Source organism: Triticum urartu, chromosome 1, assembly GCF_003073215.2.
Source record: "Triticum urartu cultivar G1812 chromosome 1, Tu2.1, whole genome shotgun sequence".
Classification (NCBI taxonomy): Eukaryota; Viridiplantae; Streptophyta; class Magnoliopsida; order Poales; family Poaceae; genus Triticum; species Triticum urartu.
Genome location: NC_053022.1, coordinates 473,166,174 through 473,186,510, shown reverse-complemented (window position 1 = coordinate 473,186,510; position 20,337 = coordinate 473,166,174). Strand labels below are relative to the sequence as shown.

At 46.5% G+C, this 20,337-nt stretch overlaps 2 protein-coding genes across 2 annotated transcripts; one reads left to right on the top strand and one right to left on the bottom strand.

Annotated features, from left to right (window-relative positions):
* Positions 1–8,162: 8,162 nt before the first annotated feature.
* Positions 8,163–10,079, top strand: LOC125520222 (uncharacterized acetyltransferase At3g50280-like). Its single transcript, XM_048685069.1, has one exon. It carries the CDS (start codon positions 8,286–8,288, stop codon positions 9,870–9,872), a length of 1,587 nt encoding a protein of 528 aa, XP_048541026.1. The 5' UTR covers positions 8,163–8,285; the 3' UTR covers positions 9,873–10,079.
* A 1,770-nt stretch (positions 10,080–11,849) lies between these two features.
* On the bottom strand, positions 11,850–19,672 carry LOC125520211 (glycerol-3-phosphate 2-O-acyltransferase 6-like). The gene is made up of 2 exons (XM_048685061.1): positions 18,887–19,672; positions 11,850–13,081 (listed from the first exon to the last, which is right to left on the bottom strand). Exons 1-2 carry the CDS (start codon positions 19,637–19,639, stop codon positions 12,191–12,193), a joined length of 1,644 nt encoding a protein of 547 aa, XP_048541018.1. The 5' UTR covers positions 19,640–19,672; the 3' UTR covers positions 11,850–12,190.
* Positions 19,673–20,337: the final 665 nt, after the last annotated feature.

The following is a 20,337-nucleotide window of genomic DNA, read 5'->3' as shown; positions in this document are numbered from 1 at the left end:
TTTTGCAAGTCCAGAAGGCAACATGTTAAATGGCGCTCAATGCTGGCGGCAATAGCGAGGAATGGCCCACAAGTGCACGGATGTGCCCGCCCAGTTTGTAGCGCAGGAAGGGCGGCGTTTTCGCGAAGTCCTATTCGGCACCCTCAATGCCTATTACTTTGTTATTCGCAAACGGGAGCACACACCCCTCTGTGTTGGCTCGGCCCATTTACCATCTTTTCCTTTCCTGCTAAACTTCAAAAAAGGTTACGGGCATGGCGATTTGATTTCAAGACCTCTTCGTTCTTAGGGAATGACATTGACCGACGAGGACTTAACGTTTGTGCCAAATTACTTCTTTTCTTCCATTTCTTCTTTCTTCAATCCGTGAAAGCTCCCGGTGGTTTTGGGAAGCTTCCAAACTGTTTTTCCCGGTTCGCTGGTCGGTTTTCGGACGGTTCTTATTTCTTTTTTTTTTCTTTTTTCTTGTTCCTTCTTATTTTTCCTTATTTTTAAAATGCATGGATTTTATGCAAATTTGAAGCTTTTTCTCAAATTTGGAACTTTTCAAATTAATGTTTTTTTTCAAATTCGATAAAAAATTCAAATCCAAAACTTTTTCCTCAAAGTTCAATATCTTTCAAAATCAATGATTTTTTTTTCAAATCTCTGAACTTCTTTTTTCAAAATCAATGGAACCTTTTCAATTTAATGGACATATTTCAAATTCACGTACTTTTTCAGCAAAATCCTTAATTTTTTTTGCAAATCCATGAGTTTTAAGTACACGTAATTTTCTATATCCGTGAACATTTTGAATTTTCGATTCTTTTTCAAATCCATGAATTTTTTTGAATTCGTGATATTTTTTGATTTTTGCCTCTTTTAATAAGTCAACACTTGACCGGTCAACCACGACTAGTGAATAGCGAGCCAGGAACTTTTTGGGCCGGCCCAAGAAGCAGGCAGGTGAGCGCCATCGACGCAAAGCAGCGCTGCAGGCACTGACGAGCAGCTTGTCGGCGTTTTCTCTGTTTTGTTAGTGTTGGTTGTGTCGTTCGGTCTTTGGTCTATTTCTGAATTTTGCTCCGGTTTTCCGTTTTCCTTTTTTACTAATTTTCTTTTATCTCCCTTTTCCTTTTCATTAAGTCTTCCATTTTACATATTGATTCTCTTTTATAATCCCTTTTTTATTTTTTGTCTTAATTATGTTGTTCTGTTCTTTTCATCTTTCCAATTTTCACTCTTTCAACAAATATTTTTGAAAATAATATCTGGTTTTAATAAAAAATACTTTAACATTTTCGAAATGTGCGAAGACATTTAAATAATTAAATTACATTATTCTTTTAAATTTTTAACAATTTTTAAATGTGTGAACATCAGTAAGTACTACTCGTAAGAAAGACATAAAGTTCCATCTTACATCAATTTCTATTTCGACCTCTTCTTTTGTCCGTGCTCCTCTCCTCCCACCTGCCGCTAAAGCCGAACCGGCAGATAGATTACACAGAATACACCTGCCGGGAAGCCATGCCAGCCATGCAGGCCGACAAAGGGACCTAGGGGGTATTTGGCTTCCTTCCATAGTTCCATGCCACCGCATGCCTGACCTGGATGCTCCGGATTCTGCCTGAGAGTTGTTTGCTTCATGTCCTCGTAAAAACGAATCCTGCCTGGCCTGGTTGTCCCTCGTACTTTCTCCGTTCGGAAAATACTTGTTATCAAAATGAATGCAAGAGGATGTATCTAGACGTATTTTTAATCTAAATACATCTATTTTTATCCATTTTAATGAAAAATATTTTCGAACGAAGGGAATATGTGATTAGCCTGGTACACTCAGCAAAAAAAAAAAATATTAGCCCAGGCAGCCAGATTTAGCCTGGTCCAGGCGTCTCTTTCTATGCGCCTGGCGGGCTGCCGCAGCGGCCTGGAGGTAATTAAGGCCTGGGAGTTGTACTGTATCCTCGTTGAAAATATTTTAAATACTCAAGTCACATGAGCCAGGCTATGGATAGGAACCAAATACACGTCCAGGAGGCAAGCCTCGCCACACAAAATTTTGCATCCTCTCAGGCTGTATCCAGGCAACCTTTTTTCCCAGGCCTAATCCCAAACGGGCCCCTAATGCCAGCCCCACCCCACCTAGAACACGCCAACCGAGCAACCCAAGGCCAACCGAGCAGACCCAACGGCGTCAAACATCTAGCGACGAGGCGGTCAACAACCGACCCCGTTGGCGCCCCTCCCCCAACCACCATCATATGGGCAATAGTTTTGTTGTGCTTATTCATGTTTTATGTGGATCATGTGTTATGTTTGAACTTTGAACCCTCTGTTATGTTTGATTTTGAATTTAAAATTTTACAATTAGGATTTGAAATGCTATTTATTTTTGTGATATGGACATGTAAAGAGTTTGAATTATATTCATGTGAAATTGAAGTTCGAACAAAGTTTATATGCTCGAATGTACTGTGAAATTAAAGTTCGAGGCGGTCAACACTGCCCTGCGCTCGTTCATCCAGATACATCTGTCGTCGAGATCCAGCATGTTGCCAATACTCGTCGTCATCGACGGTCGACGCGGTAGATACAACGCCGCTCCTCCTGCCAACCTCCACACCGTCGCATTGCTAGAGCTACGCGGAGCCCACCACCCACAACAACTCTTCCCTGAACACTTGAGCTTCCCAAGACGGCGCCTCCATGCAGGGTACGATGCAGGCCGCCGCCGCCCATCCATACGAATTTTGGACTTTCGTCCGGAAGAGGTTCAGAGGTGGATAGGATGGACCTTGACTTCGCCTCGAGGGAGGGTAACAACGTCGAGGGACGTCGTCGACGTCGGGCCGAACCATCCCATACCACCAAATCTGCGTCTGCTGCTCTAGATCCGGCAGCGAGCGTGAACCAAAACCTGCAGAGATGAAAGTGCCATGGTGCTCAACCCACAAGGAAGGAGGATCATGAAGAACAACTGTAGTCAATCATCCAGGCGCCGAATCCATCGATCAGGCATGGCTAGTGATGAACACCACCATCCAGCACGGCCAACAGCGTCCAAGCGCCGGATCCAAAGGGACCCGACCTGAACCCGGCGACGGCCGCGACCACCTGGTCTTGCACTCTTGCCCACTCACTCCGCTGGTCCAACCCCAGCCGACCCAGAGGGTGGCCACCGCTCCGCTACTCCCTCCAGGGATCAGATCGGGACCTTGCCGCCCGAAGAAGGAGCCACACCTGGACGGAGCAACCCTGCGTCGAGCACGCACCTCCACATCATGCATCGAGCCTCACAGCATGACCAACGCCAAGCAGCCGCTCGCGGGAGGGTGCCGCAGCCCTGCTGTAGTTGCCATGTTGATCCGCCAGAGGCCTTCAGTGAGACGCCACCAATGGGATCCAAGCCGGGAGAGAGAGAACGCCTCGCCGCCGCCATCCTCAAACCCGTGCAGGCTTCGTCGGCAAGGCCTCAGGCGGCGGCTAGACGAGGAGTCTGGTGGGCTGCCTGCGGCAGCGAGATTGGTTCACCCCCGTGGTCGCTCGAGCGGGACGACCCGGGAGGTGTGGGGACGTTGTTGATAATCACTGTGCACCTGTTAGTATTTCTGGTCTGTACTTTGTTCAAATTGAGATGACCGAATTCATTTGCTCTTTAGTAATACACTCCATTTACCCCCTCAAAAAGAAAAATAGGAGATGTAATGATCACCTAGTTTGTGTAGGGATGAATTTCTTTGCTCTTGAGTATTACATTCCTTTTACCCCCTCAAAAGGGAAAAATGTGAGATGAAAAATATAATGATTACAATTTTAGGATCTGAAAAAAAGCATTAAGCTCCAAAGCTTAATTTGTTTTAAAATCCTTATGCTTATATTAGGGAATCTGGTGGGGTTGATGTTCACCCCGGACCCCTATAAAGATCTCAATGAACTTCGATACAGACGGAACTTCTTTCATATTTAGCATGCATAGCTTGCTGCGTGCATGGCGGGTTGGGCACTTGCAGACCAATTAATAGAATTACTATTATCTTGGAGTGTGATGGTTTGCAAGCTGTTCAACTGATCAATGCTTCGGGGCAAGATCGTTCCCAATATGCCATGGTGCTCACGGAGGTTAAGAGGCTTTTGTTTGAGCGGGAGTGTAGGATTACTCATAACTCAAGAAAGTAGAATAAAATAGTCATGTGTTGGCTAATTTGGGAAGGACGAAGGACCGTGTGGTTTGGCTCCACTCGGGCCCAGAACATTTCTAATTTGTGTAGGGATGAATTTCTTTGCTCTTGAGTAATACACTCCATTTACCCCCTCGAAAAGAAAAATAGGAGGTGAAAAATATAATTGTTAAATTTTTAGGATCTGAAAAAAGCATTAAGCTCCAAAGCTTAAATTTGTTTTAAGGTCCTTATTATTACTTATATTAGGGAATCTGCTAGAGCTGATGTTCACCCCGGACCCCTATAAAGATCTCAATCAACTTCGATATAGACGGAACTTTCAACATATTTAGCTCACGTTCCAACTGGATTATAAATAATAAAGAATTATAAATCACACGACAGGCCCTACCACACCTACCCAAGTTCCTGTTTTTCGCGCTAGGGGGCATGGCTTCGACTGTCTTGTTCGTTCTGCTCCCGGCCGACGTCCTGCCCAGGCGCGTCGCCGGCCCCGTCGTCGCCTCGCTACGTACGGCGGGGCGGGCAGAGCGGCATGCAGCTCCATGCCTCGGCCCGCCGAGGCCAACGGCGCACCCACACTGTCTCACCGGCCGCCCCTCCCCCATCCGCTTGGCTGCGGCTGGCGACGCGCCACGACGCCCCCGGGCCGCCGGGGGCCATCGGCTGCTCCCCTCCGCAGCCTCCGCGAACCTCAGCCGCGCGCGCGCACGCCCGGGTGCTCCGTCTAATAATGGCACGGCCACCCCGCGACAGCGACGGCGCACCGCCGGGGGGATTCGATGGCCTGGCGCGTTGCGGCGGTGCGGTGGGCCACGGGGACAGGCCGCACGAGGGACGGTCGACCGGAGCTCGTACCGCGTCGCCAGCAGTCGCTGGGGATCATCTGGTTCCGCTCCAAGGGCCGAGGCGCAGGCGGGTCCCGCCGCTGTTGCTGTGCGCGCAATCAGAAAGCTTGTGTGACACGTGTGTGCCCCGGCATGTCATGTGGCGACCGGATCGTGATGTGTACTGCGTACATTGTATCGAGATCTGCGCTGGTGAGATGAAAATGTTTGGAGACAGGAGGACAAGCCGGGATTGGCCCTGCACGCACATGCCAAAGAGGTGCACTTGGCGATGCATCACATGCCTCACACGGCACGGGTACGAACAAAGGGCGCAGTCCAAGGCAGGGTTTTTTTTCAGCTTTAGAGAATCTACATTTGAATTAGATATGAGGTGTGCCGGTCAGGCTACACTGCACGTTTAAGGTCCATTTAAAGAGTTTGTATCTGTTGTATTTCTATGACCAATCAATGACCGGGCCTTGAGGACCAAATTCAGATTAGCTGAATCTGAAACAAACAACTCTTTCAAATAAGATTTAAAAAATGAGTGAAAAATCTTATTTGGGTTATTTTTAGTGTATTGAGCTAAAGCAATGTCTCGGTGTACTTCAGTACCAAACCTGATTCCGATCCTGTCAAATCAGTTTGGCCAGCGCATCAAATCCATAGCCGATTCAGCCGAATCTGATGCCCAAACAAAACAAGGTCCTAAAACTTCATGTCAAACTTGAGATGGTTATGCGAGATTTAGACAACCAGGCTGGATGGCTATTCAGTGATAGAATATGTGATTGAGTTACGTAATCTTATTAGTTGTTGGTTGTTCTAAGATTTGTGCTCCTTTTTTTTGACCATTTGAATGATTTTGTGGATGGTTTACACTTTCCTCTGGATAAATATAGTTTTCTGCGTCCTCTCATGCAGATCTAACCATTCTTTTTGTGAAAAAGATGCACGTCGAATGTGCGGCTGATGTCGAGGAAAGACTTGAAAAAGACAGGCGATTGCACATCCGAACAATCTCTTACAAGGGTGATGAGTGCTTTTTTGTACAAGAAAAGGAAAAAAGAAAAAAGAGGCAATGCGAGGGAAGAAAGCAGAAGAGCTAAGCATCAATTGGTTTAGGAAGATGAAGAGGGGTGGAAGGGCAAGTGGGGACTATGATGGGTTGGTTGAAAGTATTGCTTCACTACTCCTTTGTTCCTCGATGGATTCTTGACCAAGTGGTATAGTGTTAGGGCATGTACAATGCATAGCCTCAAGGTGATGCCTCGCATGCCATGTAGGATCGGATATGATGTAAAGTAGGTTCGGATAGGGAAGCGGGATCCTCTTCAGGAGGCGGGTACTTGAAGAGAAAAAATATGGTCCGGTGACAAAAGCTGAAAAGGTTGGAGTAAAAAGTAGAGATGCATGTGTGAGTCTTTATTTTCTATTTTTTAATGAGGTCACTAGTGGTAGATTGCGTTGGGAGAAAAAAAATAAATATAGATGCCTCAAATTACTTTTTGTCATGGGGCATATGTAACCATATGCCACCATTGTACATGCCCTTACTCATGCTACCTATGTCCTAAGAAAAAAAATGTTCATGATTGTGTTGTTGGTTATGTAAAGTTGTGACATAGTATGTGCTTTACATCACCTCTTATGCTTGAGAACGCAGGATGCAAAGTCGAGGAGCAGATGTGCAAATGGTGTGGAGAGACGAGCGTGTAGATGATGGAGCGGTGTGATGCTGCAATGGCAAACAAGGATAGTGTTGCAAACGCAGAGAATAGTGGGAACTGTGAGAATTTGAACCTTGCTCGTGTTCTTTTGGGATAACACATAATGTATTTTTCATGTAGTAGCATCAGTGTCTAACTCTCGAATATATGGCACTACCAACTATGGACCATCATATATGGCTTTTACTGTTCTTCAAGTCCTTCCACTTGCTTGTTCGGCAACATTTGATTTAACTAATGATCCACCTATAACCATTGCTTTCAACATATGTCCACTAATTATAAACCCGTTTTCTCTTTTAAGAAAAAAAATGAACTTGTTACACAGAGGCCTGATTCCCCTCAACCAGAGAAATTTGTTCTGGTTGGAGAAAACATGGTTTACAATTTGCCTGATCAAGTAATTAGTTAACACAATTAATATTAGAACCATCAACATAATTGATAGGAATAGATTCATCATCAGATGTAGTTTTCTATTGGATTCTACATAGCACTGGAAATAGTTATTCCTAAGTCGATCTAGTTGTGCACAGACTACAATTTCTTTAATTACGTACTAAATTCTGCTGAAAAAAACGCCACTAGAAATTATCAACATGTAAATGGTAATTTCTATGTTAACTTAGAATAGAAAATTTTATTTTATAATAACACATTTGTTTTATTCCCGCAAAAAAAAACACATTTGTTTTATTTCAAGCAACACGTTTTAATGTAATTCCCTGTCAAAGTGCCACTTTCCAGTCCCCGCAAGAAAAAGGTGCCACTTTCCAGGTGCACATCACTGTCCAAGACTACCCACGTTGAGGATCAGAGAGAATACGTACACTACTGTGAATTTCTATGCCAATCCGCAAATATCTGGGCAGAATCCCACCTATGCAAACGTGCGCTCAAATGTGACTTTGCAATGCCTTTTTCTTTGTGAGAGCGACAGGTTTGGTAAATGCTGCATCGTTTGAGCCAGTGGTAAATTATCCTCTCGGTTTTCCTATTCCTCGTCAACTGAAGATATTTTTTTATGTTTTCAGACGATTTTGGTGGAGAAGAAATGAGGTCTCATGAGAAACACGTTGGTGCGTATGGTTGACCAGTTTGGATGAGGGGTGACGTTGTTGCTAGTTTTGACGACGACGTTTTTTTTCTAAAAATAAGACCAACCCAAAAGCTAATCTTTATTGGTCTTTTTTTTATAAAAGAAATTCTGCGAGCGCGTCTTAGAGCCAAGGCTTGAACCCGGGCGGGCTGGCAGCTACCTCAGCTGCCCAGCCAATAGGTCAACGCCCGTCCTCACGACGACAGAATTTATAAGAGAATGTTTATCAGAGGGATGGTCCAGGGTTCGGAGAAAGTCGATTGAAACTAATATATTTTCAGGGTTGTGAACCGTTGGATTTTTATCCAAGGGCGGCCCCTCGTCTATTCTATGGTTCTCTGCTTTCTCTGGCCAGGAAGCACAACTTCTTATCAGCACATCCACTCAAAGTGTACCTGGGAGCCACAGCCCACGGTCACCTCGCAACAATGTACAAGATGAACAGGAGAAGGCCAGATGCATGAACCCAGACCCAGCTCCGTGTCTATATAACGTGTCGACCACCGAGCGATGCCCAACGCCATCCTGTGTGACGCCATCACCGAGAGCGCGCGCAGCAGCCACTACACACAGTATGGCTCCGCCGATCTCCGCCGACGTCGTGGTGGAGGCCGCACCGGCGCCTGCGTCCATGGCCGTGCTGAACCAAATGGTTTGCGCGGGCGCGCCGGCGCCGAGCATCACCGTCGTCTCCAAGCAGCTGGTTCTTCCGGAGGGCGCGCCGCCGGTCGGAGACCTCAGGCTGTCCGTCTCCGACATGCCCATGCTGTCGTGCCACTACATTCAGAAGGGGCTCTTCTTCCCGCCCGCGGGCATGCCGAACGCCCGCCTCGTGTCGTCGCTCGCGCTGTCGCTCTCCCGCGCGCTCGGCGTCTTCCCGGCGCTCGCGGGACGGCTCGTCACGCTCCCCGACGACCGCATCGTCATCCGGTGCAACGACGGCGCTGCCGTCGAGTTCTACCATGCCGTGGCGCCCGCTCTGTCGCTCGCCGACTTCCTCGTGCGCGACGCCGACGTGCCCACCAGGCTGACGAAGGATCTGTTCCCGATGGACCGCACCGTCAGCTACGAAGGCCACCGCCGCCCGCTCACGTCGTTTCAGGTCACCGTGCTCGGCGACGGCGCTGTCTTCGTCGGCCTCGTCGCCAACCACTCCGTCGTGGACGGCACCTCATTCTGGCACTTCTTCAACACGTGGGCTGGGCTGTGCCGTGGCGAGCCAGTCCAGCCGCCGGACTTCAGCCGCAACTTCTTCGGCGGCTCCACGGCTGTCCTCCGCTTCTCCGGACGCGACGGCCCCGCGGTGACGTTCGACGCATCGGCGCCCCTCCGTGAGCGAGTCATCCACTTCAGCGCCGCGTCGATTCGCGGCCTGAAGGCGGCGGCCAACCGCTGCAGAAAAAGCAACGAAGACGACGAGGTTAAAGGCAAGCTCGTGCATGATCTGAAGGTCCAGGGAGGCTGCGGGGAGATCTCCTCCTTCCAGTCGATGTGCGCGCACATGTGGAGGGCCGTGACGCGGGCGCGGCTGCAGCTGGCCGCCGACGCGAAGACAACGTTCCGCATGGCGGTGAACTGCCGGCACCGCCTGCGCCCGAAGATCTCCCCGGTCTACTTCGGCAACGCGATCCAGAGCGTGGCGACGACGGCGACGGTGGCGGAGCTGGCGTCCCACGACCTCGGGTGGGCGGCGGCCAGGCTGCACGCGACCGTGGTGGCGCACGAGGACGGCGCCATCCGGAAGGCCGCGGCGGACTGGGAGGCGGCGCCCCGGTGCTTCCCGCTGGGGAACCCCGACGGCGCGGCGCTCACCATGGGCAGCTCGCCGCGGTTCCCGATGTACGACGGCAACGACTTCGGCTGGGGCAGGGCGCTCGCGGTGCGGAGCGGGCGGGCGAACAAGTTCGACGGCAAGATGTCGGCGTTCCCGGGGCAGGCCGGGGACGGCAGCGTGGACGTGGAGGTGTGCCTCGCCCCGGACACCATGGGCCGCCTCCTGTGCGACGACGAGTTCCTGCAGTTCGTGTCCCATGCACCTTCACCTTGATGCAGTGCACCGCATCTGGCCGCCCTGTGTGTTGTACCACTACAGTACCAGCGCATAAGATGTGACATGGCGACCTGTGGACGATGTGGTCACCTGGACATGTCACATGCATGTATGTATGTAACACATGTTGCGCAGCAGATACGTAATGGATTTGTATGATTGCACGATATCAAGAAATATCATGGACTGGTCGGCTACCCTGTATATCCAGGAGTGACCAGCGCTCAAGTCGCGCCGAAGAGGGCCAAAACCACTGTTTATTTCTTCGAAGACATTGTTATGATTTTATTATTAATGAAGTTAAGTATCTCTAGCCGAAGAGGCGCTCATTTCGAAACTTTGGCATGAACCACCTTCACGACCAAGAGCATCTCTAGCTGACCCGCAAAATGCATTTACAGTTAGTGAAAAAACGGTTTTGGGGACCAGTACGGGCGGCAGCAATGTCCTTTTTTACGGTCCGTTTTGCAGGGTCTGCTCGTCCGCCGCCTGCGCCGGCCCGTAAATCAGTAATTTGCATTTCAATTTCGAGCGTGAATATACATTTTTTTGCTTCTTTATTTTATCAAAGACATTGGATACATAATAATTCACCAAATCTTTGGTAGAATAGTAATACAAAAAAACAAGAATCACAACTAAGCATCTAGAAGATATCCAATTTCCATAATTGCTCTTATTAGTTGGACCAACATCTTTTTCATGCCTTCATTGTTAATCTGCAGATTCTTAATCTGGCATTCTTCATTCTTCTTTTTTGATTCAAAAAAAGAAGACGGTGCTTCCCCTCTAGCTTCTTCTTTAATTGCACATGCAGTCGCATTATTAGCCTCAATTCTACCACCGAGCGCACGAACATATATTAAGTTTATTCCTATCAATAAATTGATGTATTCTTTTTCCCAATACCAAAATGAGCGTCCACCTTCCTACCCACATGACCATGTCAATAAGCTATCGAAATTGAACCGAATAGGTTGACAAAGCTGAATGAAAACAAGAACATACTCCGTCGTTTTCGCATTTGAAGAATACCTATCTGGGGTGTTGCGGCGTGCTAGACGTTAGGCGCAGCACTATCTGTGTGCAGTAGTCACACTGTATGAGCGGCATCGGCGAGCCGCTGCGCGAGCGCCGGCCGAGTCCTAGCCGGCAAACCGACGATGACGGCTAGAGGATGAGCCAGTACCCGCATACATCGTTAGGGCTTTGTCGGGGTTGTGCGGGGTGCTCCCCGACCAATCCATGGTTTGGCGCAGCCGTCGGTGGTCGGAAACGCCAAATCCGGCGGCCACGACAAACAACCGCCGATCTGCAACTTTCCCGCTGGCCGAGGAAGGAGGAAGTGGTGAAGGACAATCTCGGGTGTGTGGCGGCCCACCGTCGTGATCCCGACGGCTGGTATGGCCGGAATCGTAAGCGGCGGTGGGTGGAGAAAAGCGTGGGCTGAAATGCCCCCCTTCCTTCGACAACCGCCTGAATTTTCTTTTGGGTCAGTCGATTTTACCAACCATTGGATGCGAAAATGAATGGACCAACTTCCTTCTTCAACATCCCGCTTCCTTCTTCTCCACCGCCCCGCCGTCGCCGGCCTAACCACCTGCTCCCGCCACCCGCAAACGATGGCGCTCACGCATAGCCTCGCCGCACCGCCCTTCACCAACCGCGGCCCACCACCGTGTCGCCGCCCCCTCCCCCCTAGCCCCGGCACCGACGGAGATTTTCGCCGGCGAACTTGCACCGTCCCGTGCTACCGCTCCCGACCACCATCGTGCTGCCGCCTCCAACCCCCACCCTAAGATAGATGATGGGGCAGCCCTCCGGCGGAGCTCCTTCCTTCCCTCCGGCCTCCCTCATGCAAACTTCTTTGCCCTTCTGAAAATCGAGTCACGACAAAAGCTAAAGTCAGTCGGCTGACATTTAGCTATTGTGCCCCCCAAAAAAGGTCAAAGTGGATTGTTAAATTACTGTGTTCTTCATTTAAAAGTGAGATCAAATGATATCGAAGGAATATTTCTTCGCTTTTCCTTTACTCTATTCATTTGAACCCAAAATGTAAATAATGCTATACCGAAGGATTCAATCTCAATCTACTTTGCCTAGAACCAAATATGCCCTAAAAGAAAATAGCAACTAGCAAGACATCCACGACAAGTCAAACACACCATGGTTGGGTAGCTTCGCGGCTCTGATCTTGCTAAGGGTTACTGTACAACTTGAAACAGAAAATTAGAACACATGACAACAATTGGAAACGATGAATGGCCATTATTAACACATAAAAAATCGAGAATGCATTCATATATACCCCTAGCTCAAGTGCTTACGCTGTTGGCTTCTCCAGGTCCGTCGTCGTTGGACGCCACGCGGCTCCGACGATCCCCGTACTTCTCCTCGCGCGTGATGCTCGTGCACTCGAACCCGAGCACCCGGGCCAGTAACTTCTGGACGTAGTTCGCCACCTCGACCGGCGACTTGCCATCGCCGCAGGTGAGCTCCCTTGGCAGCTGGTCGAGGAACGTGATCTCGTACGTCGGCCGCGGGTTCATGAAGAAGAAGTAGGGGTCCATGGTCTTCATCCCGCGGACCGTCGAGCCGTGTAACATGCTCTCCTTGGTGGCGATGGCCACGGGCACGATGCGGTCCGTGAGCTCCGCGAAGAGCGCGCCGAACCGCAGCAGTAACGGCTCGCGGCACGCCGTGCCCTCGGGGAACACGACGAGGTCGCCCTCCTCCAGCAGCCGCCGGATGCGGGCCGCGTCCCCGTCGCGCTCCCCGGACAGCGCGACGGCCTTGACCGGCGAGGTGTGGTCCGTCAGGACGCCGGAGGCGCTGTTGTGCGTGACGCGTGTCACCGTGCGGCCCAGCGCGACGGAGACCATGGTCGGGTCGAGAGCGGTGCGGTGGTTGCACACGAAGAGGACGCCCGGCCGGCCCTTCGTGGCCGGCGGCGGCGGGTTGCCGCGCACGGCGAGCTTGACGCCCATGAGCTTGTAGGCGTAGAAGGCGACGCGGTCGGGGAGGAGCGGCTTGACGTGCACGCGGAGGAGCGCCAGGGCGAAGCCGATCGGCAACCACAGGAAGGTGAGCAGGGCGTTGATGTCGGTCGGGCGCTGGACGAGGCGGCCGTCGTGGAGGATGACGGGGCCCTCCAGCTGGTTCTTTGGCACCGGGCTGTACTTACTCCGAGTCACGATGTACCCTTCCTGCATGCATGGGGGCGTCTTAGCCATATATGTTTCTTGGTTATAAAAAGAGTCATATACAGTATGCTGTCTCTAAAAAACTTTAGCCCATATGCACATCATGTCATGGAGGTCCAAGAGAATGTTGCATGCTCAATGCATAGGCAGCTCTGCCCCTGTATTTCTACAAATACATTAGACTATGTCACATTTTTTTTCCTTTCGTGAAAAGCACGGTTTTACTTCCACATCGATGCAACAACTTGGCTTCCTTATGCAAATACGGTACAAAATGCAATTGAATACACCCACAGGGCTGACTAGACGTGACAGGGTGGCATGGGTCCATTGTTAGGACGCAAGATGCCGGGCGTGTGCCCTGTTATTTTTTTTCACAAGAAAGCGCCAGCGAGCTGGGGCCCCCAGTCAGTAGTATAAATTGTAAATAATCACAAAAATTCGTCCTGCTCCGTGTAAACATGAGAACTGCAACGTGCACACTGAAGGTACTAGCCACTGCAGCCCCAACATTTTCCTCGGATATATTGGATAGCTAGCCTAAATATCTTATAACAATGACGCTCACTCGGCATGGACTGCAGTTAGTGTGGCTCATTTTGTACGCGATAATTGTTTTCAAGATATTTGCAAAATACATGTAGTAAGTAATAAAATAATGTTCAAATATTACTATGCTATAAATATTATACATGAAAATTTATGGTTAGTAAATAAAATCATTCAAAATGTTTAAGGAATACGAACATTTTTGTACATTCGTGGCTCATATTTAAATTATACAAAATATTGAATACAAACATTTACTAAATATTTATAACCATCAACTTCTGTATAATTTTCACTTGTGACCTATTTTTTTTTACATAACTTAAGTATTAACACTATTGAATATTCGTATCAACATTTTATTTTCTGCATTATGAATATTTTTTTATTATACTAACATTATTTTAAAGGACATACCTATGAGTTATAAAATTATGTGTATAATTATTTAAACGTTTCAATAATTGAAAAATAATATTTATGAATTATAATTTAAGAAATATTTGTATTCGTTAATTATACAAACATTTTTTATAATTCATAAACTAAGTACATGAATATTTCAAAATAATACGTGACAATTTTAAGTAAGTTATTTCATTGTTATGTATATAATATTTATAACACGCCGATATAACACACCTGTATATATTTTTTCTATTTGTGTGTTAATACATGCTTTTTTAGAAAACACACAATCTTTATTAAAACAACTTCTTGAACCAACATAATTGTTTTCTAAAGGATGACTAGTTTTAGTAAAACTGTGATTTTTTTTACTTATATGAGCATTTATTTGAATATATACAAACTTGTTTAAATGAGTTATACAAATATTTGTGTATTTCTTAATTTAATTATATGTATAGTATAAAATTAATAATTGAGTATTTTATGAAATTACATGAAAATTTTCTAATTGGAGTGGAAGGATCGGTTACAGGTCTTTATGTGGTCGCTAGTTTGAGTTCTTAAGCCATCTTTTTAAACTTGTACGTGTCAAAAATCTTAATTTACATTCTTTAAGGAAAATTGTATAAAAGATATGTATTCATATGAGACAACAAATTCCCAAGGCTGTGGCTAGTTGCGCACGCCCTGTACCGCAGGTCCTCGGATTGAGTCCGCGGTTGACCAAATTTTTTTTTGTCATATAATGTACGTAGGATGCTGAGACAACTAATTATTTTTACCTATGTCACTGGCTTTATTGTGAGTAGAAAAATGTTGAGGGTGTTTTTGGAAAGAAGCGGGCCAAAAGTCTTCAACTTGGGTCGCTGACAGTGGACCCATGCCATGCTGTCACGCTTGGTGAGCCCCGTGGGCGTATTCAGTTGCATTTTGCACCGTATTTGCATGTCTAAGCCAAGTTGTTGCATCGGTTCAATGTACTTCGCAAGTTTTAGCACTAAAGTGACTTTTCGCGCCAAGTTTGAGCACCGGTGGTGTAAGTGACTCTTGAAAAAAGTACTCCTCAATTAGTATTTTCGGTGCTTTGTTAGTGTTTTTCAGCTTTTTGTTGGGCCATGTTTGCCTCTGTGTTGAGGGCTTCGAACTTTATTCATATCTTTTTACTGATGACTCTAGTTTTGTGTTTTGAGAGGATAGGACTAATCGAAAAAGTGTGCATTTTGGATGAGACAAACTGAACAATACATTTTTGTAATTTTTTCTTTTATGCTCAGTAAATGGTGTATCGATTTTGTTTTTCACACTGCCCGCAACGACGCTAGCATACAGTTTATGCATATATGTAAGGGAGGAGTTTCAAACTTCAGCAACTCAGCAGTGCATTGTTTTTCTAAATTTTTCTTTTTTATTTGCTCAAATATAACTTGACAAAAAATGGCTAAAAGGACATATTTTTGTCTCATGCAATGCAATCAAAGAGTGGGCCTTTTTCATTGTTTTCCCCTATGGGGTGGGGGTAGAAATATACTACCTCCATAAACTAATATAAGAGCGTTTAGAATACTAAAGTAGTAATCTAAACACTCTTATATTAGTTTACAGAGGGAGTACAAGTCAGAGTTGTGTTACTTTCCTTTTCCTTTTCCTTTTCCACTTTTCCTTATTGTTTTTAATTTATTTGCTTTGATTTTTTGAACTTTCTTTTAAGTTCAATTGTTTTCAATTCATAACTTTTTTCTATAAAATATTGGTTTTTTAATTTCTCCTTTTCCTTATTTATTTTTTATTTTTCCTTTTCCTTCTTATTTATTTGTTTTAAATTCATTATTTTTTAAATAGATTTAGCAAGGTCTCATCTAATTCCCGACGTTTGACCTGTTCGTTTTAAATGTTGTACAAATCTTGATCGTAGGTTGTTTTGTCACGTACGTCCTGTACTTCCATGTCTCATCGTAGGTCCAGTGTCCACTTGTTGGCCCGTTCGTGCATGTGTCTTTTGTTAGGTTGTCTTCATGACACGGCCTCGAGGGCCCATTTCTTTTAAGAATGTGTTGTACAAGTTGAAAATATGAGATGGTTGCTGCCTCCTTAGTTTTATTTGTCACTATCTCTCTTTCATTGCCCTTTGCCTTGGAGTAGAGCCGACGCGAGTAGGAAGGAGGGAGTCGACTGAGGGGTTTGATTTTTTTTTTCTCGCGACGAAAAAGATGGCAGTGAATGATGATGTGACGAGTGACCTCAGATCCATTTGTATCCCTTTTGCCCTATTTTCATCTTTGGATTTTGTGGTTTTTATTCATAGACCTTTTTTGTCCTAGTTGCAAATCCATCCTCGATACGCAAGTCAGTCCGATCCATTTTTATCCTAGTTGCAAGTCCACGCTGACATGCAACTCAGGAAAGCCTTTTTTATTGTCCTGATCATAAGTCCACCCTCGGCACACAACCTTTTTTTGGTTGGGGACGGGAACCATTTTTGTCCCAGTTGTAATGCCATCCCCAACATGCAAGCAGGTCCCTTTTTTAGTAGCAACTTGCAAGTACACCCTCGATATGCAACTAGGAGGCCGACTCGTTTTTGTCCCCAGTTGCCACTTCACCCCCAACATGCAGTTTGGGGGTCCTAGTTGCAAGTTTACGCTCGACATGCAACTAGTGCCTCACCCATTTTTTGTCCAAGTTACAAGTCCATCCTTGACATGCAACTCGGGGCCCCACCCTTTTTGTCCTAATTGCAAATCCACCTCCGACATGCAATTGAGGCGGCCTGCCATTTTTTTGTCTCAGTAGCGACTCCACTCCCGACATGCAATTCGGGGCCCGCCTTTTTTAATTGAAAGTCCACCGTCGATATGCACCTAGACTCAAACTCCATTTTTGTCCTGTTGCAAGTCAACCCTCGACATGCAGTGGAGGGGGCAACTCTTTTTGTCCCAGTTGCACCTTCACACCCCCGACATGCAATTGGAGGGCACATTTTTTGTCCTAGTTGCTAATCCACCCTACATACGCAATTGGGCCCTAACCAATTTTGTCCAAATTGCAGTTCCACCCTCGACAAGCAATTGGGGTTGGGTGGGTGGGGGCTAGCCATTTTTCCCCAGTTGCATCTCCATCTCTAACATGCAATTGAGTGGTTCGTCTTTTTTGTCCCAGTTGCAAGTCCATCCTCGATACGCAACTGCTAACATATTTTGTCCAATTTGAAAGTCCACAATCGACATGCAACTGGGTCCGACCAATTTGTCCCAGTTCCAACTGCACCCTCACATGCCATTGGTTGCCCTGCCTTTTTTTATCCAAATTGAGATACAAACTATATTAGAAAATCAAAATATTCTCGCACTATAAACCATGTCCGCCAAATACTTTTGGATATTTTGAGATAATTATGACCATCCAATTTAAAGTTTACAATAGTTGTAGAACCTTCAGCCAAAGTTGGATATAATTTTTTAAAATAAAATTGAAGAGACTCTGCCAATTCAATCTAGGCTCATACATACCCTAGGAGAGTTTGAGAATATTCTTGAACTCATCTGAAATTATGATTTTTTCCCAATTTTTTACTAAGTTTTAATAAGAAAATCAAATTTCTCAAAAAGAATAACCAACTTGGGTGGTTTAGTCATGAGAAAAACATTTAAGTTTTTGTTAGTGTAAATATTTTTATACATGAAAAACTACCGTGAGTTGACAATTCAGATTTTATGTGAATGCTTATATCAATGAAGCTATTATTCTATTACAAGTAAATTGCTTGCATTTTTTGTGCAATAACAAAACCTAAATAAACAGGGTCTTTGCTTGCGATTGTACATATGTGTTTGCAATATTTTTAGGTGTCTTAGTGGTTTCCACCACTTTTATTAGATAATAGTGTTCGAGATGACACAACAATTTTTTGTTTGTACTAATCCTTTTTACTTCAAAAGTTATCGTACTACCAAATGTATATTTTTTTTCATTGAGACCCTTAAATACTTTACCAATTTTCAAGACTACTCATTTAACCGCATTGATAAATATTAAAACACGTACTTATTCTATATTTTTTTGGTTGTCAATTGTGGAAGATACGTTCGGATTTAAAATTATATTTTTCATTGGATTTTTTAATGAATATTTGGGACTAGAGTAATCCTTATCTAAATTTGTTTTGCTTCCAATTCTAACAAAGAAAATAGAGACATGTTCTCTACAAATAAATTTGTGTGACTTCAATGCATATAGTGTGTTTATTCATATGTGGTCGTGTTTGTTTTACTATTATATTCAAATATCTTACTCGAGGGCTTTTGAGAGTATAGATCCCATCAAATGTCGTTATAAGGGTTCCTATAAATGCAGCTTTGATGCAACTAACAAGAGCATTCTGGAATGGGTGTGGCTAGATCCCAGTCGATTAAAACTTAACCAAGTCTCAGTCAAGTGGAAGAATATATAAATGGAATGGAAGTTTTTTTAAAAAAATATATCGCTTCGCATGAATCTCCACATAAGGTCTCACGAATATAACATCGACCTAGACTTAGTTATGTATCAGTCGACAGAGATTTAGTAATCCCGTTATGGAATATGTGATATGTCGACAAGTGGCCAATCCTTGAGTATAATGGGTCGAACTGCACCAGAGTTGCAACATTGCTATCTAGGACGGCAAAATTGCAGACTACGATGTAGATGGGGAAGCAATGTACTGCACTGCACTAATGTATTGGTGGTCAAATGTACGCCAACAAAAATCAGGGCTGACGGCCTACTTTTCGATAACTGTACACGCGAGAAATGTGTGTAGAGAAGGTTGTCAATTAACTGAACATGGAGTAGTCGAGCACTTGAGCATACCTTGCAGATGGACATGAAGTCGAAGTCACTCTCCCTGTCCCCCATGCCGACGTCCGGCAGCGCGTCGCCGAACTCCCTCGTCACCGCCTGCCTCTTGTGCTCGCCGACGAGCACGCCGGGCTGCGCGACGAACCCCGTCGCCCGCCCGGACCCGTCCACCTCCAGCTCCGTCCCGATGACCCTGTCGGCGCCGAGGAACGCCCTGGCGAACGGCTCCACCATCACCCGGGGGCTCGCCGTGACGATGCACCTCCTGCCGAACGAGCGGAACACCCGCCACCCCTCCGGGTGCACGTCGCCGGCGTAGAACCTGGGGAGCACCGACCGCGCCACCGCCTCGACGTCGCTAACCCTCAGGCCAGCCACGGCGATGTACACGAACGTGCGCACCGCCAGCGGCTCGGACACGGAGATGTAGGTGAGGTACACCAGCGGCACGGACGCGAGGAGGGCGAGCGCGCGCAGGAGGCCGCCGGCCTCGAGCGCGATGAGGAGGTAGTAGGGGAACGCGCTCCGGGACAGGAGCAGCGTGCCGTCGAGGTCGGCGGCGACCGTCTGCCGCGACCGCCCTTCCGTGGCGCACTCCTCGATCGGCCTGAACCTAGGAGCGGCCATGCCGTTTCTCATGCACGAAGAGGTCGATGGACGTCGACGATGCTGTTTCTCACTCGATGCTTGAAACGTGAGTGGATAGTGGGAGGTTAACGAAGAAGAGTGGCAGCGAGCGCAGGGAATATATGATCGAGATGCCATGCGCTCTGGGTTCTTCAATGATTAGACATGCATGTTGTGTCCGGGCCGTTAACCCATTAAATTGCAGAACCAGCAATTTTGCACTGTCGTTCTGGTCATGGTGTGCTAGCTGTGTAGTCTGCACAATGTTAATCATCAGACCATTCAGCACTTTGCATGAAGATCAATGTGGTAAATTTGGATGTTGATTCAGTTTCAACGGATACGAGCTGTAACGTGGTAATAAATCTCGGCGAGCATGGAAATTCTGCACTGACGAGATACACGATGCGGTGTCGACAGACCGCAAGCTTTTTGTGGACAGGGGTCGCTCGTGTGGTTCGCAGATCGGAACAGATCTGTGGCCGGCTGGCAGGATTCAATACACAGTGGAGATGGTCCTGCCGGAAGCTTGAGTATTCTATAGTCTCACCTAAATAGCTTGGCGTAATCATGGTCATAGCTGTTTCCTGTGTGAAATTGTTATCCGCTCACAATTCCACACAACATACGAGCCGGAAGCATAAAGTGTAAAGCCTGGGGTCCTCTTAACATTGAAAGGAATGTCACAGTGCTACAGTGTTAGCCTAGTGTAAAATAAAGAAGAAAAGTTAGGGACGGTGATAGTTAATAGGTTGTTTAGTGTTGGTATTTACTGTAGATATAAATAATTTAAATTTTATTTTATTTCATCATCAATTTGTTTGCATGTAATTACT